Below are 24,737 nucleotides of genomic sequence, written 5' to 3'. Positions count from 1 at the left end.
GGCTGCCCACCAATCTGGTGCCGATCTGGGAAGGGGGATCTAGGAAGCTGCAGTTGCCAGCAAAAACTTCTGAGGTCGTGCTGCCCTAAGCAGGGATGCTGCTGCCTGGGGCGATTCCAGGTGGAGGGAAGGGAAGATAAGCGGAAAAGGGGAAATGCTGTTATTGAAGCTTTCCATACAGTTGGGTCTGTGGGCAAGTTGGCAATCCTGGCGCTAAATGTATCCTTAGTGCAACTCCACTGACTTCAGGGGAGTTAGTGCACACCAGGGTGTACATGTCTCCTGGGTTCTTTATAGTAGGGCTGGACCAAGGGCTGGTAGCTGTTAAAAGAGGGTTTGAAGGAGAAAATCTAGGTATGTAAAGGAAAATAGCACCCTGCATTACCATAGAGAGACCCCAAATGGACAGGGATGGGAATTCTGGGAGCTGGTGTGCTCTGCCCATTGGGGTAGGAGGAACGTCTCCTGTTGTAATACAGTGACCCTCTTGCATCCAGTTGAGTAAGCATTGACAGGGGAGGTAGCTATAACTCGAGCCCTCTAATGTTTTGAAGGCTAAAAGAAGGAAATGCAGGAGTGGGGGGCAGTAAGCTTTGCACAGGGTCATGGATGAAGGAGAAGGATAGTATAAAATCCAGTCAGCTCTCCTGTTAACACCACGGCCCTGGCTGCACTAGCCCCACCCCGCCCTTTTCAAAAGGAGGATGCTAATGAGCCAATTTGGCAGATGCTAATGAGGCACTGCTATGAATATGCAGTGCCTCATTAGCATAATGGCAGCTGCACGTGTTTCAAAAGTGCCGCTTTAGAAACGCACGCCACTGGTGTAGACAGGGGCCTTTTGAAAGGACCCCCTGGATTTCGAAAGCCCCTTCTTCCCATTTGGTTTTGGGAAGAAGAGGCTTTTGAAATCCAAGAGCTCCATTCAAAAGGTCCATGTCTACACCAGCGGCGTGCGTTTCAAAAGCGGCACTTTTGAAACGTGCGTGGCCACCATTATGCTAATGAGACACTGCATATTCATAGCAGTGCCGCATTAGCATCTGCCAAAGTGGCTCATTAGCATCCACCTTTTGAAAGGCGGGGGGCTAGTGTAGCCACAGCCCACAAATAGAGAGGCCTCATGTCTGTCTTTCTTCTCTCTCTCTGTCATTCAGCTCACAGTTCTGCTCACATCTCTGAACCATGGCATTGTCAGACTAACAAATCTTGGCTTCCTTTGCAAATGCTGTCTTCAAAATACATGCCTCATTAAAATATTTAAATAGACCGGTCTGTGCACACATCTCTGTGGGGAAGGCACGCTAGTCAGCGGGTGCATTAATACCCATTAATTTTTTCCCCTCTAGCCAGATTTCCAAATTTGAAAGCATCTGAACCAATATTTTAAAACCCAGTGTCACGGAAGAGCAAGGAAAGATGGGGAAGCACCCTTCCCCTTCACGAGCTTGGGGAGAGAGCGGCGCTTGTTCTCGGGGAGACACACAGAAAGGCAGTGTGTGCGTGAGTTCTTACCCCATAGCTAAGTCAGCTGTAGCATTCAAAGTCGTGTTGGGGCCTGATTCTGAACTTGGTGCCGGGTAGGTATCCGGAGTCACTCTGCTAAGCAGCCCTCTCCTCAGATGCTAGGTGTGTGTGAGACGGGCTGGGGAGATTTCAGACTCAGAGGTCCAGTTTGTCCTCATGTCTCCAAACTAGTAGGACTTTAAATGGGGGGCCTGAATGTCACTTAATCTCAACAGCGATGCTGTCTGCTGCTCCGGTCCTGGGGTTCTTCAGCTGCTGGAGTCTGGGGAAGATCCAGCTGCCATTCAGGCTTCCACACCAGCCCCTCGCTCTGTGCTCTCTTTAAATATTGAATTCTGCAGTGCAGGGGCGCAGGGCGAGAAGCCCCTTTCTCGCAGGGAGGTTGCAGTGGGCAGCACCTGTGAGGCGGGGGGAGTTCACAGATGGAAGACTCCGCAGAGCTTCCTCTGATCCTGTCAAATAAAAGGTTAATCCCGTCACCGGGAGGACCAAGATTAACATGATTTTGGCACAGGCAAGCGAGAGAGGACTTGGAGGGCAGTTTTTCTCGGGGGGGTAGAGAGGAGGGGACAATGTAGGGAGAGGGAACTTTTTTCAGCTCGGGGCCACGCACAAGTGGATTCGATGATTCAGTGAAAACAAAAGTCACTGATCTGGCTTCCCATGAGCATGAAAACCAACCAACCAACCAACCAACCCCTCACTGACCTGGCTTCAGCACCACAGAACATCAGCTTGCCCCACTCTGGTTGGGGGGAAGCCCTAAGTCTCACTAGGGGTCAGATCCAAGTAGGCCGGGGGGCCAGATCTGGGCCTCTGGGCATAGCTTCCCCAACCCGATCTAATGGATAGTTTTGGGGTAGGAGAGGAAAACTTTGGCGGTGCTTTTCAAATAGGGGTGTGAAGCTGGTTAAAGAGAGACCTACCTGTGCACATTGGACCTGGAAGATGGGGCTGGGATACACTTTTAACAGGAGAGGAGCGGCTGCATCCAGATGTTCCTGTGTGCTTATATTGCGCGCCCCCACAACTGATGTCGCATCAGACTTTTGCATGTCTGAGCTGAATCTCCATCCCTGTCCATATGTTGTTCCTATTTTCTCATCAGCTTTAGGTGGCTTTTTTATTGTCTGGCCATGTGCAAGAGAAGGGCTTAGCCCCAACTTCTCAGGAGAAATCCCTCCCCAGTTGGAGACAGAGGCCAATGAAGTGAAGGGTGGGAGCAGAGAGGGGAAAGGGTGTAGGAAGAGAGGCCTGTCAGCTAGAAGAGAAGAATGAAGTGGGCGGGAGGGGAGAGTAGCTCACCTGGGAGCATGAATGATGTCATTGGGGTCCAGCCAGGTAGTCTATCAGTTCATCTTACTGCTGGATGGCAGCTGCAACTGAGTGCACCGGAGAAGATTGGTTTCTCCCCTTCAGGTTCCATGTTCTCAGGTTCTAGCTTAGTGTTTTCATTAGCTGACTGTGTGTGGGAGGGGTGGGAGTCTACCCTCTTCTCCTCCCTCCAGGAGCTTTGCTGCCCAGCAGACTTTGTGTGCTCTTCCCTGAACCTTGCTAATAACCCCTGTGGACCTTCCCCACTCCCTTTCAGATCTAGATGAGCCCATTCTCACCGTCCACCAGACCATCAGCGATGTACGTGGCAGCTTCTACCAGGAGAAGACAGTCTTCCTCCGGTGCACAGTCAACTCAAACCCACCTGCTCGCTTCATCTGGAAACGGGGTGCTGAAACACTCTCCCACAGCCAGGATAATGGAGTGGACATCTATGAGCCACTCTACACACAGGTGAGAGAGATGTCACTCACCACCAAACCTCACCCTGGCTTCTGTTGGCAAATCAGCCCACCTGGCCCTGATGATAACCATGGATCAATCTCTATCATAGCTGGAAGGGAAATGTTGTCCTCCTCCAGGCACCCACCATAGTTTCCCCGTGATCTTGGGTCCCTGCACAAGGGAGGATTGTAGCTTCGAATTTCTTATCCCACTCTCAGAATGATACGTCTTTCCAAGTGCACTGCACCCTCTTTGGGGCGGAAGCCAGGATGATTAGGCAGGAAACCTCAGGCATCCTGGCCATGTTATTCTGTTTGGTTATATTCCTGAAAGAGAGAAACGATGTCCAGTCCACAGGCCCTAGTACTCTTCACCATTCTCCCATCGCTCCAGCTGCACATCCTCTAGTCTCCCATTGCTACCTGCATGCTGATGTCAATACCCCATCTCTGCTCCTCAGGTTTGCTCCTAGAGCTGTGTGCCCAATTCACAGCCAACAGATGTGTAGCCCTTTTTCTTTTGGCAAGCTCCTGTGAGCCGGCTGTGGTTTCATATTTGTGTCAGTTACTCATAAAGTTAAATGACTAGTTTGTGGAAATTAACTTGAACAGCTGAAATGATTCACTGAGCAAACCATGTGATTGGTTCCAGGAGTCAGGTGGCACTGTTTCTGTTCCTGATTGGGTCCCCTGTGCTTCCTATTTATGAAGAGTTTCTTGTTTGGAAACGTGTGGGTGTTTATAATTGTTGGGAACTGACAGTGCTAATAATGAAGAGCTTTTCCAAATGGCTGCATTTGCAGCCACAATACACATGTACTCTTCCTGTCTGTTTTATTTTCTCTCTCTCTGTCTCTCTCCTCCCTCCCCATCTCTTCCCTCTCCCCACTCTCTTCTTTCCTCTTCCCACTTACTTTAATGGGTGCAGGTCAAAATCCTCGCCCTTCTTTACACTTGTTTCCTCCCCCAGGTACACATTGTCTCACGGCCCAGTCCTTTTTTTTCCTAGCAACGGTAGTAGCGGTAGAAGGGAATGCTCTTGGGTAGTCTGCATTCCAAAGCATTCTGGGAAATGGTGTCCTAAATTCTGCTATGGACTTCAATGCCCCTCGGTGAATGCCTTGCTGATGCTGCTGAAGTTGGTTAATGAGGCAGAATGATGCCACGAGCCAATGAGGAGGAGAGGGGCAGAAGGATAGTCCTTGAGGGGACAGCTTCTCCCCTCACATCTCTCAGACACCTCAAGCCCCTGAATTTGTGCCCTGAGCAAATTCTGGCCGGGTCTGAATTTTTGTTGTGCCCATGCCCTAGGCCACCTCTCAATTGTTGAAGCATTGTTCATAGTTTATTGACACAAACCTTCCCTGAATGCCATGGAAGTGAGCATTTGGAAGAAAAACTGAGCGGAAGATGGGGATAGGGCACAGCACTGTAAGTCTGTGATAAATTAAAACAATGCTGCAGGTCAGTGTTGCTACTTTGGTTTGGAGGACATTTTCAGACTAGTTCAGTGCTGTCTAATGTAAGGAAATTCAGGACTTAGAACATGGCTTCTTCCTCTGGCTTCCTCTTTTAACAGCATCTGAGGCTGACGGTCTGGAAGAACAGGATAATGGTGAGCTCTTAGACTGTGGAGAACATCGTCAACATAAATGGTGCAACTCAAAGCAATTGTTTTCTGTATTGCATATGCAGAATGTCCCTGGGTTTCTGTCCAGGGGCATCCGCTGCTGGCGTGGGTCATTCCTGCAAATGCCAGCTACAAGGAAAGTGGTGTAGGCTTCCCCTCTTTATGCAGAGGTGCCCTCATTCTCCACTCTTTTCTACTGGGCTTAAGCCAGAAGGAGAAGTTAGCAAAGTTACATGGATGTAAAGCGGGTGTGATGGCATAATCAGTCTTGCAGCCCAGAAGCCTCATGTTTAACAAATCTCTGTTCACTTACACTTATACTGTTGTATTCTCAGCCAGTCAGGCCAGATACTCTGTGTCAGTATAGGGTTTCGATGGCTGACATTTAATAAATGAGCTAAAGGCTTAAACAGTATATGTTTTGTTAGCTAATTTACAATCTAGGTTTATACACGTTTACCCAGCCCTATGTCTAATGTGTCTACTGATCAATAAGCTGGATGCATATGAACCGTGTGTAAATCACTAGTTGACATACACATTGTAAATGCCCTTGTTCATGCAGCATAGCAACGGATCTCCAGGGAGGTATTTTTCACTTGGGTATTCGTCTCCTAGGAATTTATCTTCTAATTCACCCAGGTCAGATACTACATGTTCAGTGTATATTAATGTTTGTGAGCTCCATGTCCTGTCCCATGCAGTCATCTGGGGAGGATCTGTCAAGCTGATATCTTTTCATATTTCTAGATTTTTTTTTATTAAAAAAAAATCCGTAAAAAGAGATTGACATGAAGGAAAGGAAAAGGAACAGGCGAACTATTGTATAAAGGCATATGAATTGGAGGGGACCAGCTGTGTGTGCATCTTAGCGCTTCCCATAAAGGCAAATATACAGAACCCCTCTAATGTGAATTTAACAGAATTATTCTGGTTTTGCTGTGTGCCAATAACTGACTAGCTGGAATCTGATTTTAGTTACACTCCTATAAAAAAATCCAGGGTGGCTCTCTTACAGTGAGTGTTGTTACTCTGGAATTATACCAGTGGTAATGAGATTAGAATCTTGAGCAAAGGGGGTTGGGGGCAAGTTTGATCATTTTTTTTCAAATATTTCTCTTAATTATCCTTTTTTTTTCTCCTATGGCAAATTTTTGTAGTTCTGCTGTTGCACATGCTGTATTTAACCAAGTATTAAAAACTAAGGACTGGACTCTCACCTTGGTTACCCTGGTTTTATGACATTGTGACTCCATGGACTAGAGCTGCTCCGGGATATCACTGTGCAAGATCAGAATCTAGCTCTATGTAGTTAAGAAGCTTTCAGTCCTGCAACATAATCCTGACAGAAATTGGCAAGAGATTATCCATAAAAAGGCCCCATAGTGCTTCCAGGTTACATGGCTGTGCTGCTGATTTCATTTATTTATTTAATTTACACAGAGAATGACTAGCTTTGGGATGATCACCATGAACATCTACAAAAAGGGGAATAAGAACAACCCAGGAAATTACAGGCCAGTAAGCTTAACTTCTGTGCCAGGAAAGGTAATGGAGCAGGTAGTTAAGGAAGTCATCTGCAAGCACTTGGAAGGTAGTAAAGTGATAGGGAACAGCCAGCATGGTTTTGTAAAAAACAAATCATGTCAAACCAACCTGATAGCTTTTTTTGACACAATAACGAGACTCATAGATAAGGGAGAAGCAGCAGATGTGGTATACCTAGACTTTAGTAAAGCATTTGATACAGTCTCGCATAATATTCTTATCGACAAACTAGGCAAGTCCAACTTAAATCATGCTGCAATAAGGTGGGTGCATAACTGGCTGGCTAATCGCACCCAGAGAGTAGTTGTTAATGGTGCTCAATCCAGCTGGAAAAGCATAACAAGTGGGGTTCCGCAGGGGGTCTGTTTTGGGACCAGTTCTGTTCAATATCTTCATTAATGATTTGGATATTGGCATAGAAAGTACGCTTATTAAGTTTGCAGATGATACCAAGCTGGGAGGGGTTGCAACTACCTTGGAGGATAGGATCATAATTCAGAATGATCTAGATAAATTAGAGAAATGGTCTGAAGTAAACAGGATGAAGTTTAATAAAGATAAATGTAAGGTGCTGCACTTAGGGGCTATGTCTACACATGAAGCCTACTTCGAAGTAGCTTATTTCGATGTAGCAACATCGAAATAGCCTATTTCGATGAATAACGTCTACACGTCCTCCAGGGCTGGCAACGTCGATGTTCAACTTCAACGTTACGCAGCACCACATCGAAATAGGTGCAGTGTGGGAACGTCTACACGCCAAAGTAGCACACATCGAAATAAGGGTGCCAGGCACAGCTGCAGACAAGGTCACAGGGCGGACTCAACAGCAAGCCGCTCCCTTAAAGGGCCCCTCCCAGACACAGTTGCACTAAACAACACAAGATCCACAGAGCCGACAACTGGTTGCAGACCCTTTGCATGCAGCATGGATCCCCAGCTGCAGCAGCAGCAGCCAGAAGCCCTGGGCTAAGGGCTGCTGCACACGATGACCATAGAGCCCCGCAGGGGCTGGAGAGAGAGCGTCTCTCAACCCCTCAGCTGATGGCTGCTATGGCGGACCCCGCAATTTCGATGTTGCGGGACGCGCAACGACTATATGGTCCCTACTTCGACGTTGAACGTCGAAGTAGGGCGCTATTCCCATCCCTTCATGGGGTTAGCAGCTTCGACGTCTCGCCGCCTAATGTCGATGTTAACTTCGAAATAGCGCCCGACACGTGTAGCCGTGACGGGCGCTATTTTGAAGTTAGTGCCGCTACTTCGAAGTAGCGTGCACGTGTAGACACGGCTAGGAAGGAATAATCTGTTTCACACATACAGAATGGGAAAAGACTGTCTAGGAAGGAGTACAGCAGAAAGGGACCTAGGGGTTCTAGTAGATCACAAGTTAAATATGAGTCAACAGTGTGATGCTGTTGCAAAAAAAGCAAACATGATTCTGGGATGCATTAGCAGGTGTGTTGTGAACAAGACACGAGAAATCATTCTACCGCTCTACTCTGCGCTGGTTAGGCCTCAGCTAGAATATTGTGTCCAGTTCTGGGCACCCCAATTCAAGAAAGATGTGGAGAAATTAGAGAAGGTCCAGAGAAGAGCAACTAGAATGATAAAAGGTCTGGAGAACATGACTTATGAAGAAAGGCTGAAAGAATTGGGCTTGTTTAGCTTGGAAAAAAGAAGATTGAGGGGGGACATGATAGCGGTTTTCAGATATCTTAAAGGGTGTCATAAGGAGGAGGGAGAAAACTTGTTCTTCTTGGCCTCTGAGGAGAGAACAAGAGGCAATGGACTTAAACTGCAGCAAGGGAAGTTTAGGTTGGACATTAGGAAAAAGTTCCTAACTGTCAGGGTGGTCAAGTACTGGAATAAGTTGCCAAGGGAGGTTGTGGAATCTCCCTCGCTGGAGATATTTAAGAACAGATTAGATAGATGTCTATCAGGGATGGTGTAGATAGTGGTCGGTCCTGCCGTCGGGGCAGGGGACCGGACTCGCTGGCCTCTCGAGGCCCCTTCCAGTCCTAGTGTTCTATGATTCTATGAACACTTTATTGCTCCTTTTATAAAGGAATGGGGCAAGCTGTCGGCTGATCCAGAGAGGTCCTGAGCCCTCACCGCTCCTGTTGATCAGCACTTCTGAGACCACAGATTTGTAGTAGGATGTTGTTCGTAGTACACCTGTCATTCAGTTACTCTGTTTCGCTTCTTTCCAAACTCCCAGGGGGAAACCAAAGTTCTGAAGCTGAAAAACCTGAGGCCGCAGGACTATGCCAGTTACACGTGTCAGGTGTCCGTCCGGAATGTCTGCGGCATCCCTGACAAATCAATCACTTTCCAGCTCACTAATACAACCGGTAAGAGAACAGCAACAGCAACGCCTCATAGCCCTGAGCACCTCTTGCTGGCTGAATAGCTATTACCCTTCCACCGGTCTGGTGAAGCAAGACCCAATCCAATACCTACACCCACTTACTTCTGGAGGAATGGGATCAAGTCCATAGTACAAAAAACTTAGCATGAACCGAACAAAGAACTGGAGCCCTGTAATCTTTCCCCATAGCTAGTGGGATATCACAAAAACAGCCTGTTTTTGTGTGTTGAGGGACCTGCATAGAGTTTAACTAGCTAATATTTTACAAAAATAAAAGCAATTTTCTGGTTTGCTGTTTGTACAGTTGATGTGTGGGAAAATGCTGCACAAACTTTTCCAGCTCTTTTCTGTGCAATAGTTGGATGATTTTGCACCACCCTGGCTCATACCTGTCATGCAGCTTCTTTCTGAAAGCATTCAAGCCATCAAGTTCTACCAGTCCGAAAGTCTGTGGAAAGCAGATATCAAAATGAATTTCACAACCACATGCACAAATCTTCATGACAGGAATGCTTGAGTGGTTACCCAGTCAAGAAATAGAAACAATATCCTCTGATCATTCACAGAGGTCCTGGCTAATTAACAACTGAGTACTGTATATCAAATCCTTGCAGATAGCTGGTCACAACCAATAGATTTTTAAAAACTCCTAAGAAGCAAAAAATGGTCAAATATCTTGCATAATGAACAAATATAAGAAAATTGCTTTTTTGCTTTGGGATAGACTGTGGTTTAAAAGAGGAGAGAGGCTGAACTCATGTCTGTAATGTGATGTCATGTCATGTACTTGCTTGAATTATTCACCTGGCTCCAATATAATACGAAGTAGTTTACATCTCTTGTGTCATCTCTGTATGATGAAGGCAGAACTCTTGATGGTACTGCGTGTTGATGAGAAATAGTTAATACTGTAGAAAATTATGTTTATTGATCTAACTGAGCCCAGGGGCTGAGACAATAAACATGGTTTTTATGTATAAATAATTAAATACCTAAAGAAAAGGAAAAGCTCAGTTAAATGTTAGGTGCCAAACAGTGAGATCTCTGCAATTGTGTCTCAAAATGTGGAAGCTCCATTACTTGAGGGATTTTCAACTAGACTGGACAGAACATGAGAGCATTCATGATTTGGAGAGAGAGAGAAAATACAATCCTGCTCTAGTCAACGGGAATGGAGCTTCATACAGCTTTTCTAGCTCTGGCTTCTGAGGTGTTGAGGTATGTTTATAGAGTTATGGAATCTAATTCCTCTTCAGAACCAGGCTTCCAAGATAAATGCAAAAAAAAAAAAATAGAAAAGAAAAAGAAAAGCCATCCTTCTTTTCTATTTCAGCCGCTTTAGTGAATGAACAAGAAAGAAGGCTTTTCAAACTGATGAGATGTAGTGCCAATACATGTGCAGTATATGACTAAATTACTCAACTACTTAGCCACTTGCACCAGATCAGCATTTGGCCCATACAGTAGATGTATGTTGCTCTTTTGCTATATATATATATATATATATATATATATATATATATATATATATATTCATATTTATATACACAGTATAAAATGTATAAAATTTTTCTCTGTCTATATGTGAATAATTTTTTAAATTCTCTCTGATCTCACATAAATCTCTTCCTCCCTTCTTCTGCTCATGCATTAGTAACTTCCTTGTAGCACTGGTTGTGTCCAGAATTCTGAGCAGCCTGTACTCATGGTGTCTTTGCGTCTGTTCCTGGAGAAAACTCCAGGAGCACAGAGGTGTGTGGAAATCAATCTTTTAAAGTATTTATAGACCCAAATAGTACAGACCTCTGAGGGAAAGTGATGGGTCAGGTCAGGCCAGAGAATCTTCCCCCAGCTTGTTTGATGATTCTTTCCCGTTTGGCTATAAAAGGGGCTCCACCAATTCATTGGGGGACCCCTTACTGCTGGCTGATTGTGATGCAGATCTGCAGAGGAGTCTGGAGCTTGGCCCTGCTAGTTAGGAATCTTTTTGTGTTCCTGGATTGGCTCTTCATTAATGACCTTGGGCAGCAGCTGAGTGGTGTGTTTGCAGCACAAACATCTGTAGCATCAGTTTTGATTCCTGTTTTCTGTGTGTGTCCTCACCCGGCAGGAGTTTTCTGCAGCTACCTCCTCCTGATCTTTCTGATGATGCTTTGTGGTTCTAGAGCTCTGAGGCTGGCCCAGTGGGTTTGGCTGCAGAACCCAGCCCTGTCTCAGGTGTGGTTTGTTGCAGCCTGTGTGTTGGGATCTAGCTGGGGCAGGGGAATGTCTGATATTTTCTCCCTTGATTTCTGCAAAGTTAAGCAGCCCGGCTGGTTAATTCTCCTGCAGTTTTACTGCAGCAAATTGGACTTCAAAGGGAATTGAAAGCGACTCTTTGTTTTTAATGGTCCCCTCGCTCCACAGCAGACTCTGCCAGCAGGTTTTCTGAGCTGAGAACAAAGGAATCGCCACGGGTTACAAATAAATGAGATTCATCTCCTGCATAACAATGGCTGCATATTGTTACCTTCTGTCCCCTGACTTGAGGAGCATGTGATCCAGTATCCGTTCCCAGAGCTGGGGCTTGGATCACGTCTGCTAGCTGGAGATGCACTGCCTTGAGTTGTGCAGGTGGCTGTTTCACAGCTGCTGCCTGCTTACACACACAAATAAGCTGCCCTGAGGAAGCAGCTGCCATGTGAGGTCACGTTTTCTGAGTTATCCTCGCCTCTCTCAACAGGGTTCTAGGTAGTCCCAAAGCTGTATTAGAGCCTGAATGAGCTCTGACACGTGCTCCACTGCTGTTTCCTCCCCAGCCCAGCAAAAGAATAAACCTCCAAAGAAATGGATCTCTGCCTCCTTCCAGCTCTGCCAGGGGAGAGACCCTCTGCCAAGACCACTTCAGTGCAGTGTCTACCAGCTTGGCCAAGGAGATGCAACTCCCAGCCAAGACCAGCTCATTGTCAAGGGAGGTGACTACTATACATTGTCAGCTGGGCACGACTGGAGGTCTCTTGGCTCAGAGCAACTGCCTTATAGATGGTCTTGCACTCTGTATCATGTCTGCATTACTTGTAGGGATTTGTCCATCCAGGATGTGCCAGCCATGTTACCAAGGGTTTCCTTGGATTTGTGAAACCCCATCATATGCACAGATCATGATTGCTGCCTGTTATTCATTTGATTTAATACCTATTTTCCAAAACTCCAGGTTGAGGGACCCTGAAGGAACATAATCTTCAGCTGTGGCCCTGAGAAATTGAAGGAATCAAGCCTCAAGCTGATCCTTATGGCTGGCAGCAAAAGAGGGAGGCACCTTCCCCCCTCCAAATATATGGCTATAGATGTATATATACAACAATATCCCTCTTGTCGCTCTCTCTCTCTCTCTCTCTCTCTCTCACACACACACACACACACACACACACACACACACACACACACACACACACACACACACACACACACACACACACACACACAGGAACCACCCTGCAAGGTGGGCTGGGTGCTTCTTGTGCATGTGACAAGAGGGCCACTGGCCAGTGCTAGAGACAGGGCACCAGGCTGCAGAGCCTCTGAGTTTTCTGGCTATAGTTATGCTGTTGAATTATGCTGCCTGCACAGAGGAGAGAGCAGCCCTTCTAGCCTTGTTTGCATGAGCTGTAATTCAGAGATCCAGCACAGCTCATTAACGCAGAGTCCAGGGAGAGGAGCGGCAGAAATAACGATGCTGTTAAATCAGGTTTCATGAATATGTAACAATGTCTTATTTTGCATTATTATGGCCGTTACTTAAAACGCACTCTCAGCCTTTGTGCTGTCGAGGCTTGCTTTCCAAGCTCTGTCTGAAACTACTGATGGAGCTGACAAGGGATGTTAAAGGGCCTTTTGTGAGATGAAGTGGAGATGGCAGAAGAGAACTTTTGAGATCTATTCATAGGGTAAGGAGCAGGACGGAAAGAAACCAAACATAAGGATGTGAGTACCTAGAAGACGAGGAGCCCAGGCACGCTGAATCAATCCAACCTGTTTAGCCAAGCCTTAAAAGGGAGGCATCTGGGTCGTGTGTTTTGTGTGTGTGTGTGTGTGTGTGTGTGTGTGTGTGTGTGCGTGTGCGCGTGCATCTGACACATGCAGTGTACGAGGAGGTGAGTCACAGTGGTCGGTAGGTGGTTGGGATACATGACCATGAATGAGCTAGATCAGCTGTTTCAAAACTTTATTGGCTTACGGACACCTTCTTTATCGATGTCTGAAGTATCATGAGGAATTTTCTTCTTTCGGTGCTCATTTCTTTTAGGACTAAGCATTTCTGAACTCATAGGCCGTTTCTACACAGGCCACTTCCTTCAGAAGTGGCATGCTAATACACGGAGCAAAAGATGCTAATGAGGCATGGATGCAAATTCCCCGTGCCTCATTAGCATAACGTCACGTGGTTTGGAGACTGGAAGGCCGTTCTTCCGGACTCCAAAACACCGTGTAGAAGCGCGGCCCCAGGGGTTCTTCCAGAAGCAAGTCCTCCTTCCGGAGGCCCCTTCTTCCCGAAAATTTTTGGGAAGAAGGGGCCTCTGGAAGAAGGACTTCCTTCCAGAAGCCCCCTCGGGGCCGCGCTTCTACACATCATTTTGGAGTCTGGAAGAACGGTCTTCCAGACTCCAAATCACGTGATGTTATGCTAATGAGGCATGGGGAATTTGCATCCGTGCCTCATTAGGATCTTTCGCTCTGTGTATTAGCTTCGGAAGTGGCCTGTGCAGAAACGGCTATAGTAAAAGAGAGGCCTACAGAAATCTAAAGTGCTATATTACAGCATTTTTAACACCTCAGGGTTTTAGACAGTGAATCAAAAAGAATCATCAATTATTCTGTCTTCCTTGTAATCTGAGTAACACAGAAGATTTGTTAGATGACAACATATTTCAGTGTGCTGCTAAGCAAAACCAATGGCTTGATGCTTAAATGTATTTCACATACATTCAAAGTTTCTGCTAATTCTTACTTGGTTTTTTGCTGAACATAAGACCTTGGTATCATCTTCTATTGATAATAGGTCCCTGGTCCTCACCTGGATGCTAGGCAGCTCCAGTTCACTCTTCTTCCAGTGCTTCATATTCCCAGTTCCCCTTTATTTCTCACTGAACCAGGGAACTCTGTCAGTCTCACTCCAGCCCTTGGCCCCTCCGAAGAGTTCTTCATGCAGATGTCCTCTCACACTGGTCCCAACTCTCCCCTTTGTAAGGAACTCCAATGACTTCCTTCATGGGCTTCCACCAAGATTCAAGATGGTGTCTCCAGCCCACCAATATGCAGATTCTAGCCTCCCGTGGCCCTTGGAGTGTCACACTTATTGCTTCAGGTCTCCACCCTCCTTAAGGGTGGTTCTGATTTAGGCAAGCTTTTCCAGCCCCCCAGTCTCCTTCTGGCTCTCATTCTGGGGAGCCCTTTTCTTGAAGGTGCTTCCCTGCAATTCTTCCCTCTTGTCTGCACTCTGCTCCTCCTGGGAGTCACCTGCCATCTGGGTTTTATCATATGAAGAAGGAAGCTGTTTCCTTTACACCTGCCCCCATTCTGCAGCTCCCATGAATACTGCTTCCTAAAAGGGGCCATATCATGGAACAGGTCTTGGCTGTTCCTGGGCCTCACTGCCTTTACAGTCGGCAGTCACCCAGCAAGCTCCTGTACTGCCTGTGGCCTGAGTACTACAGTTTGGAAACTCCTGATCCAAGCAACAAGTTCTTTTCTCCATCCCCTGGGGCTGAGCCAGCAGGATCATAGCACTGAGAAGGCAGTCAGAGCGCTTGCCTCAAAGAAAGTGCTGTCCATGCCCTGAATCTGCCCTGAAAGGCAGGGCAGTCTCATAATGTGGATTGCATGGGATATTTCCTTAATGCAGACATGCTCCAAAACTGCTTCTTAGCCCTGCTTCCGCTGCTTCTAGTGGTGCACTGTGGAAGAGGGGCAGATAATATGTTCTGCCATCCAAGTGATTTAAGCAGGTCTGGCATCTGGAACTGCATTGCTGGATGGAGAGGGATGTTCCTTTCTGGTGTCTGCTGTAAGTACTATAGGCACAAAATACATGCTCATGTTGTGAAGTGAGATGGTCTTCACGAATCACTCGTGCTTCTGCAAGGAAGTGCCTTTTCTGCAGTTCCAGCCAGGCTGCTTTTCTTAAGTCACAGCCCTGCTCCTGACTGCCGGGAGGGCCCATATAGCTCAACGCTGCCCTGAACACACAAAGGCTCCTTAGCTATTCTCTGGGCTGGACGCAGAGGTGGGAAAAGTACCCAAAAAGTTACTTGAGTAAAAGTGCAGCTGCTTTCACTTCTGGACACTTGAGTACAATCAAGATATGGTGTGTGTGTGCACAAGCACGTGTGTGTACTTTTACCCAAGTAGTTTTCCGGAGGGACACCAGGGACTTGTATCTAAGTATGTCCCCCTCATCCTCTAAACAGCTGTACTTTTACTCAAGTAACTTTGGGGGTACTTTTTCTACCTCTGGCTATGCGGGTGGGTGGGCTTAATTAACACATGCTAATTAAACCTGACCTAACCTCCACATTTTGACAAGTCTATGTGCTGGGTAGCACCTTGAGCTAGATTTTGAAAGAGACTGAGGTTCGGTTTAGCTGGCCTGTGTCACCTAACCCCACCCTTCCTCCAGTTAAGGCACAGCACCCGTAAGAACTCCCATGGATAGGTATGACATTCAGGGAGTATGTGTCCCTTTAACAGCTGAGCCTGAAGGGGCTATGCCAGTATGTCTGATCTGAACAGAAGGTTGACTGCTGTATCTGGTAACTTGTTGCATGTGAAGGGGACATCTGCAGTTCAGACAGTGTGGGGATAATTTTCTCTCTTCTCCACTGCAGAAATCTTCCTTTGGACTTCACTGGGCTTTGGATGGGGCCCTGAGTCACTGTGACCAGCCCTGGTAGCAATATAATATTACCTGTTTCAATGAATCTCTTATTTTCATATTTTTCCACACCACCGCCACTTCTTCCACTCAGTCTCCTGTATGCTGTTTCCGAAGGAGGTCTAGAGCTATTTGCAGTGACTTACACAGCATTTTCAGCAGGGGGTATGCAGAGGCTTAGGTAGGCCCCACAATGCAAGTTGCTAAGCTTTTATTCCATCTCTGCTTCTGCAGGCCCCTTTTAAAGAATGGGAGAAATAATACAGAGGAAGCAAACTAAATAAACCCATGTGCAAGAGATTTTGATGTTGTTGAAAATAAACTCTCTGCATTGGTTTTTAATTTCTCTATCATCTTGGCTTGTAAAGGTCTTCTGCAGCCACAGTTACTTGAATTGGGAACAAAAAAATCAATGAGTCTTTGGCCCTGGCTCTCCATTGCTTGTCTGTCTGTGTTGTCAATTGTACTTATGTAAAATGGGTGTGAACTACTGTACTGATATGGAGCAGAGTGTTGGGCCCTACATGTGTCAGAGAGCCGGAGCACCTAGTTAATGTGCTGTTACAGTGGCCAGTGCAGATGGGATGGAACCAGGTAAGTTTTAATATCTAGCTCAGGGTATTCCTACACTAAGGGAATGCTTGACGCTGGGGTGGTTGAGCTTTCTGGGTTAGCATGCCTAGTAGGAATGCACTGAATTGATCCCTGACGGTGCCCCTGCCGATCTCCTGCAGTGGGGTCACACCAGAAATGCCACCTAAGGTAGGTTGACTATTCTCATAGCTGGAGTTGCATAACTTAGGTTGAATTGCCTTTCTGGTGCAGACTAGCCCTCAGACGGGGAGTAGGAAAGCTGCAGAGCAGTGTGTGCTGTGGTTCCCCTGGAGCCCTGGGTAACTCAACATGGGCTAGCCCCAGAAGTAAGTGCGCTGCTGCAACCCTGCTGCTCTGGGACCAGAGCTAGCTCAGGTACGTCTATGCCAGCTGCAGTCACACCTTGCGATGACGGTCTAGATGCGTCCACAGTTTTAGGTCTCCATGAGGTCCTGTCTACTCTGTGCCTTTGAACCCTGTTATGGCTACGTTCCCTGACTTGGCTAGAGATGTGGTCTTGTTAGGGCTCTAGGATGACACTGTCATATTTTTAATGAACTAATGGACACTTCACACTCACCCAGCCTCACCCTCTCTTTCCCAAGGACAAATGGTGATGCCCAGGCTGGCGTGAGTCATCTCAGAGCTCACTATTGTTCCCATTTTTCTTTTCCAGCCCCACCCTCTCTGAAGCTGTCTGTCAATGAGACTCTGGTGGTGAACCCAGGAGATAACGTCACCATGCAGTGCTCCCTGACAGGCGGTGACCCACTGCCTGAGGTGGTCTGGTCTCACTCACCCAACCCTATGCCACGCAACAGCCTTATTCAAAATGGAAACCTCACCATCTGGGGGATCCGAATGGAAGACTCTGGCTACTACAATTGCACGGCCATCAACAATGTGGGGAACCCAGCCAAGAAAACAGTGAACCTGCTGGTGCGATGTACGTCCTGCTGCTGCATGTGCTTTTAGGGCGACAGTGTGGGATCCCAGTGCACCTCATTGTTTGTTTAAATTGGGGTAAATGTCCTGCTCCAGCAAGGGGCTAGTAGCTCTGACTGGAGAACGTGCTGTGCAAGCTTTCCCGCCTGCAGTTCTGTTGATGCACCCCACTCGTGACATGCAGCGCCTGTGGTTACACCCGTCCTGCCCTCCCACAGCTCTGCTGATGCTTTCTGGTCCTGACATGCAGCACCCCTGCTGACCTTGGGGGAACGGGGCCATTGCCTCACATGGGGATCTCATTTGAGCATAGGGCTGGCAGGACTCCTTGGCCCAGAATGAGTGGAACCACTGTCTCCCACTGGGCCAGGTGTAGACATCTTACATGGGTTCCCCTAAGGGCACAGGGCATTTTGTCTTCACTAACTGGCTTTCTACCTCTGTCCATCCTAGCCATGAGGAACGCTACCTTCCAGATCACACCTGATGTCATCAAAGAGAGTGAGAGCATCCAACTAGGGCAGGACCTGAAGCTCTCATGCCATGTGGATGCCGTCCCGCAGGAAAAGGTCGTCTACTTCTGGTACAAGAATGGGAAACCGGCCAGGGTCTCGGACCGACTGCTCATTTCTAGGAATGATCCTGAGCTGCCACCGGTGACCAGCAGCCTGGAGATCATAGACCTGCGCTTCAGTGACTACGGCACATATCTGTGCATTGCGTCCTTCCAGGGGGCTCCCATCCCTGACCTCAGTGTTGAGGTGAACATCTCTTCAGAAACAGGTGAGCTGCCTCACCCCTGTCAGGGGCAACCTGAGGCTTTGAGGAGTCAGGGCAGGGGGCATGATATCCTGGTTTCAATTTTCCCTGAAATCAATCAGTAGCTTCCACCACCAAGTGTACAAAAATCCCTTTTCCAAGAAACATCACTTGGAATCTTTTCCCTGAGGGCAAGCCCCTCAAAATCATTTTCCAAAGGAGGTAGAAAGAAACAACAGGAACATCCCACAAAAACAAACAAAACAAAAAACCGCCACCATCATGCAGGGAGCTGTGAGCTCTCTGGTAATATGTCTGCGGCCAGGCACATAGTTTTAAGCCCCTGTAGGACACAAAGCATCCACCAGTACCTGTTAACAAAGAAAAAACAGTTTTATTATTAAAACAAGACTATTTTTGCTAGCATTGTAAATGTCTTAGGGTTTTTTTTTTAAGTGAATTAAAGCAAAGCACGGGGGTTTTCTCTGGGTCAGACTATTGGTTACAGAAGAGAACCAAAGGAACAAATAGCCAGTTCAGACATACTTTTCCAGCCCCCAAACAATGAAAACAATAAACCTTACATGACTAGCTAAACTTTTCCATCCTCTCAGTTTCTGAGGAGCCGTGGGGATCTGTTCTGGAAGATCTTATTTCTTCCCTTCTTTTCTCTGTGTGTTTTTAACAAAAGAGAGATGCTGCTGTGATTCAGTTTCAGGTTTGAATTTTCCTCTAGCTCCTATTGGCACTTTGCCACTTTCCTCCAAGTTCCCTCCCTCAGAGGCAGCGTAGCTTAACCCTTTCCTAGCCCTCCAGGTCAGTTTAGGCTTTCCTTTGCAGCTCCTGTACATAACAGGTGTGTCACATAGGCTCCCCTTCCATGAACAGCGTTAAGCTTTAGTGTCCCAACTCTGATCTTCAGGGCACTTCTTGAATGCTGTCTCCAGGAATCAAGCACTGTAAATCTCACCCTCCCTTCCCTTAAGAAAGGGCCCCCTCCTTCTTCCAGTAAAGTCAATGGCTTCAGTGGGAGCCCCCAGTCTGTCAGCTTAGTTCTGTACACTCAGGGCTTTCTGTTCTCTGAGAGAACCAGGTTAGATCACATTCTGTTCTCGGCTACACTGTTGGAGCCTCCCTGCTTTCCCTGGAATTGCTCAGGTGCAACTGAGACAACATTTCACCTGCCAAAAGCTAAATGGTGACAGAGTCTGAGGGAAACTAACTGGCTACGGAATCTGTCCACATTTTCCAAACTGCTCCAGAAAGTTTCTGTACTCATAGTGATGTTAACCAGCTTTGGCTGGTCCTATCCCTGTCCGTGACCTATCTGATTCCCTGCCTTGCCTGTGCCTTTTGCAGAAAGTGTTGTAATTGGCTCTTGTTTCTCTGACTGTCTGTTCCAACGAGAATGCCCCCCGATGCTTTGTGCTAATGGGATGCTGAGCATTTACGGTGTACTGGGCTTTTCAGCATGAAAGAAATTAACTAATTTGTCCTCCTAACTGAAAAGAGAGGCTGGGGAATGCTCCTACTCCCCTTATTGCAGCTGAAAAAAACGAGGCACAAATTGACATGACTTGCCGCAAATCCCATGGGGAGTCAGTGGCAGAACTGCCAAAGTAAGCCAGATCTGGCTATATCAGTGAAGTATAGAGTGTACTTCTCTCTCTCTCTCCCCAGCTCCCGCCCCCCGAGCAATAGCTAAACGATTGCAATAGTGTATAAGATCACCGGAGTAGGATGGCAAAGTCTGTATGGTCATAGTCTGTCCCCACTAAAAGGCCTGGACAATATCTGCTCATCCAAATGTAAGCACAGAGCTCAGGAGTTTAAAAATAAAACCTACAAGGAGGTAGCTGGGGTGGCACAAAGTTGCCATAATTTGCCTGCCACCAGCACCCCAAGTAGGGGGTTGGCTGGGAAGAGAGCAGATTTGAGGAATGTGACAGTCTGAAACATCCCGTCCACAGTCACTGCCAGCTGGGTTCCTCTGAAGCCAGGGAAATTAATGCAGCTGCCTTAGTCACAACTCCAGGGGAGGGCAGGCAGCAGTCCCAGTGCCAGCCTTCCTTCAGGCTAAATCTTCCCACCGTCCGCCTTGCCCCACACACACTGGGCAACAGGTGGTGTTTGTCCCTACTGGGGCATCTCTCTGTTTGAGTGCATTTAAGGAGCAATAAAGCACCCCTTTGTGTTTGGTGTGAGCCTGTTGAGTTTCCCCCCGAGTCATGATATTGAAGCAGCAAGACGGAAACCGCTGTGCATTCCCTGGCCACCTGCTGCCCAGCAAAACAGCCCCCACTCGCTGAGTTGGCTGTCTCCCGTGGGCGGCTGGGAAGAGATGACTTTAATTAAAAAATCTCCAAATGCAATTTGCAGTTTTTCCCTGTGGTGAAAATTGCCTCTCGCCAGGTGAGCGGCCGCTGGCAGCGCTGAGCGGTGGCGGAGGGGCAGCATTCTCTTCACACCAAACAGGAGAGGATCTGATGAGATTCCACAGCCCACAGGGGACCTGTAAATTGAAAACTCGGCTTCTCTGTTGCATAGAGAGGTTGCTACTAAAGGAGACTGTGGTCAGAGCCATCTTAAATATGCTCTTAATGCAGCTATGTGTTGTACGTTTGTGCAACTGTCACAGCGCTCTCTCTAGTAGGCAGAGGGCAAATTGAGTGAAGAGGGACCAGTCTGGATTCAGATGACCCCCAGAATTTTAAGCTTTCATTTACAAATTAAAAATATTGAGTCCTTCAGCTTTTGAAAGTATCAGTCCAAGGTCATCTCAGCGCAGTGCCATCTGCAGAGAGCCACACAAGAGCTCTCCGAGAGGTGCGAACAGTTGTGTTTGTCTCAATGGGATGTTAACTCTGAAACCTAAAGGTATCAGTTGCTATGTCAACCTTACGAAAACCGTTGCTATGTCAACATTCTGAAAACCATTTACATCTGGGAGGGTTGTTCTTAGAACCTGGAGCATGAACAAAGAGTCAACTTTAAGTCAACTCCCTGTTCGCATCTACACTGTGATAAAAAGCTCACAGCAGGGCTGTGGCTCACAAAGCTTGGAATGCAGAAATATACATTTGCAGGGTTTAGACACTTACGCATGGGCTGGAGCCTGGGATCTCACACATATCTCCCTCAGAGTTGCAGGGCTTGGGCTGGACCTGAGCCCAGACAGTCACACTGCAGTTTTTAGCCCCTGTAGCCTGAGCTCTGTGTCTCCAACTAGGCTCTGAAACTCCATGCCATGGGTTTACCTCTGTGTAGACATCTCCCTTAGGCTCCTTATGAACTTTGGCTAACAGGGGTGTCTGGACAATAGAGCATGTGTCACTGGAGCTGTGAAAGTGACCTGAGGATTTTAGTTTGGTGACTGACCCACGCCCCACTCCCACATACATACACAGTCAAAAACAAACACTTTTTATATTTGGTCCACCAAAAACAAATACTTTTCAACTTCAGAAAACCAAAAAAGTAAAAATAGAAAACATAATTTTGAATCACAGTAAATGTTTAAGTGTTTAACTTTCATTAGTATTAAAGTACAATTCAAAATGACTGAAAATATTTTGTTTTGAAAACAATATGGCAAATTTAAAACACATTTGTGAAATATTCTGGTGGACCTGAACCTGCATTTTTTTTCTTGCACAAAAGGCCTAGTGGTTCTTTTGAGAGCAGAAGCACCATTTAGTTTCTTCAGTGAGCAGGGTCCCCTCTCCAGACCCTGGATTTGCCTTGTGCAAGTGCTGTACATTATTGTAGCTCAGGTTCTAACTAGAACTAAGCAGCAGGTCTCCTGGATTTGCTGCCCTTTGCATGGGTTTGTAGGGGCTGCACTGGGCTGGTCTCACCTGCAAGTTGCCTCCACTCTGAGGGTACATCTACACTTACGGGAAGAGCAACACGCTGGCGGTTGATCTTCTGGAGTTCCATTTATCGTGCCTAGTGGGAGTGTAGTAAATTGAACTGTCATGGCACCACTGTTGACTCTGGTACTCCTGGCAGCTGGGAGGAGTAAGGGAAGTTGCTGGGGGAGTTTTTCCCATTGACCTCCCACTGTGTGGACAGTGGCAAAAATCAATTTTAGATAAGGCAGTTCCAGCTGTGCAATTCTCATAGCTGGATTTGCATATCCAAAATTGATTTGACCTCCTAGCGTAGACCTGGCCAGAGTGAGCCACCAGTAGACGCACACTAAGTTGGATTTCTCTGAGATGGGTCTTTTGCACCCTTCACTGAGGATGCACAGTGAATTCAAGTGTAGAATACTGAAGGTATTTAACAAATCAGACTTATTCTGTGGTTTAGAAATTGATAGAGGCCCTTCCTCCTGGATGCCTCTGGATGCTGGGAGTGGAATATTTGAAGCATGTGCCTTTAGGCCACTGTCTTCAGTTCAGCCCACGTAAGGAGATCGTATTGGCCCCTAGCATGTGCGCTACAGGCTCCAAGTCCAGTTGGGGAATTAATGGCTAACAAGATTAAAACAAAGATGAGGAGTCTTGTATTTCCTAGATCACTGGGACTAGTCTGGTTTATGCTGACAGTTTCCGCAAGTGTTTGTTAGTAATTCACCAAGGTATATGGAGTACGTTGAGGTGTTGTGGCACTTTTTGCTGGTGCTGGTGATTTCCCTTGTGCCACGCTGGAAGGATGTTACCTTGACATACAGTCCCTTTTTTGTCATTCTCTTTCTAGTGCCTCCAACCATCAGTGTCCCCAAAGGCCAGTCCACCATCACTGTTCGGGAGGGCTCCAGGGCCGAGCTGCAATGCGAGGTTCGAGGGAAACCCAAGCCTCCCATCATCTGGTCCCGGGTAGACAAGGAGGCCCCCATGCCCTCAGGTGTCATGACGGTGGAGACCTACGATGGAAAGCTGCGGCTGGAGAGTGTTAGCCGAGAAATGAGTGGGACCTATAAGTGTCAGACTGCCAGGTACAATGGCTTTAACATCAGACCCCGGGAAGCCCTGGTACAGCTGAACGTACAGTGTGAGTATAACAGCATGATTCTGTAGCTCTTACCTCTGTACTGACACTCACTGGTATCCTGCTTCAATCTGGGCAGGGGATGCCTAATGTGCTGCTTTCAAAGAAAGTTGACATCCATTGGGATTAGGTGTGTTTCATCTTGCAGACTCTGAAGAGTTTATTTAACTGATGCCCATACCGGGGAGACATGCCTGTCGATCAAAACATATTCCAGCCAACTGTGGGGGCTTGCAGATCTCCCATTGTCTCGATCACCTCAGTGGTTGGCAGAGTAGTTGCCTCTGTGTGTGGCCGTACATACATTGCACACACGCAAATTACACTAAAACGCCATTATTATGGCTGCAAAGGCAAGCACTCGGAGGCTAGGAAATGTCAGAATTAATGTTGCCTGTTCACCCTTGATTCTTATACATCTGTGCTAAGCTACAGTCCTTAATTACAGGATCACACACAATTTTTTTTTCTGTAGGACCCCTCCTGCCTCATTCAGGATGGGCCTGCTCTGGGATGAATCAGGGTAATGCAATGAAGGGAACTGTTGCAGATAGGCCCCCTGCCTCCTTTTGTTGCAACAATTGAAAGGTGTGTAGCAAATGAAGCAGGGGACTGCAGGAAGAGAAGAGATGGTCTCACAGTTAAGACAGTTGAACGCTGCCCTGGAGAGCAGAACTTTTATCCCTGCCACAGGGTTTCTATGTGTTGTTGGTCAAGTCACTTAAACAAAACTTTTCAGAGGTGGTCTCTAAGTGTTTTCCGTGTGCCTGACTTAACATCTTGTGGTCTGGCTCGCGAAAGAGCGGAACCTGCGCAGCTGCAATTGAAGCTAATAGGAACTGTGATTTGAACATATAAACTGCTACATAACGCTAAGTACTCTTAAAAATTAGGTCCAGGGTATCTCAAATTGGGCACCCCAAATTAGTGCATACTTTTGCCATTAATCTCTCTGACTCCTTTCCAGACTGGGAATGAGTCCGCCCACTTGCCTCCCAAGGCTGTTGTGAAAATAAACTCATTAATATCTGTGAAGCACTTGGTAACTGCAGGGATGAGCCAGACGGAAAAACCAAGGAGGAAGTTTGTCTTCAGGGCAGGGGTTGAAGAGCATGCGGAGAGTAAATGAGATTGCGGACCACAATCTGACTCATGAGGAGACAATAAAACATTGGATAGCTGCTCATGATGTGAGTGGTGTCCATCGTGCACACTGAATGAGGCAGGAGTCCTCTGGGACAGGGGCTGGGCGTGGGAATTGTCTTTAATTACATGACCGCATACTCTCTGGAGGACAAAAGGGTCAAATTAAGCTTGCACATGCAGCCTTAATTCTGCCACTTTCAGATTTTGAGTGCTTGACTTTGCTCTCTTAACACGGTTATTTTAACACAGGGGTTTTTCCCCGACAGAGGTAATTCCCTAGCTTTTAAAAGCCCTAAAAGAAAAGGATTTCTATTGTGATATCATACTCACATCCAAATGGGTCATCAGCAGCGTTTAACCTGTCTAGATCCATCATACAGGCCTTTGCTGCATGAGCTAATGGGCTAACTGGCAGCAGTAATAGGTTGTCTGTGGACGAGCGTTAGGGTGGTATGGACATGTTGCCAGAGGGTTTCACAGATATTTGCTGGCAGCAGAGGAATGGTGAGACTCTCGCATCCTTTCTAGGTTGTG

At 47.0% G+C, this 24,737-nt stretch overlaps 1 protein-coding gene across 1 annotated transcript in view; it reads left to right on the top strand.

The window, feature by feature from the left end:
* Window positions 1-24,737, top strand: part of MDGA1 (MAM domain containing glycosylphosphatidylinositol anchor 1) — a 134,603-nt gene that overhangs the window by 10,694 nt on the left and 99,172 nt on the right. Inside the window, exons 5-9 of the mRNA XM_074988402.1 lie at window positions 3,119-3,315; window positions 8,705-8,837; window positions 17,035-17,304; window positions 17,757-18,086; window positions 22,767-23,060. Coding sequence (XP_074844503.1) covers window positions 3,119-3,315; window positions 8,705-8,837; window positions 17,035-17,304; window positions 17,757-18,086; window positions 22,767-23,060 — 1,224 coding nt within the window. The remainder of the gene's footprint in view (window positions 1-3,118; window positions 3,316-8,704; window positions 8,838-17,034; window positions 17,305-17,756; window positions 18,087-22,766; window positions 23,061-24,737) is intronic.

This window comes from Carettochelys insculpta, chromosome 3, assembly GCF_033958435.1.
Source record: "Carettochelys insculpta isolate YL-2023 chromosome 3, ASM3395843v1, whole genome shotgun sequence".
NCBI lineage: Eukaryota > Metazoa > Chordata > Testudines > Carettochelyidae > Carettochelys > Carettochelys insculpta.
Note: the sequence above shows the minus strand (reverse complement) of the source record. Positions and strands in the feature narration are given on the sequence as shown.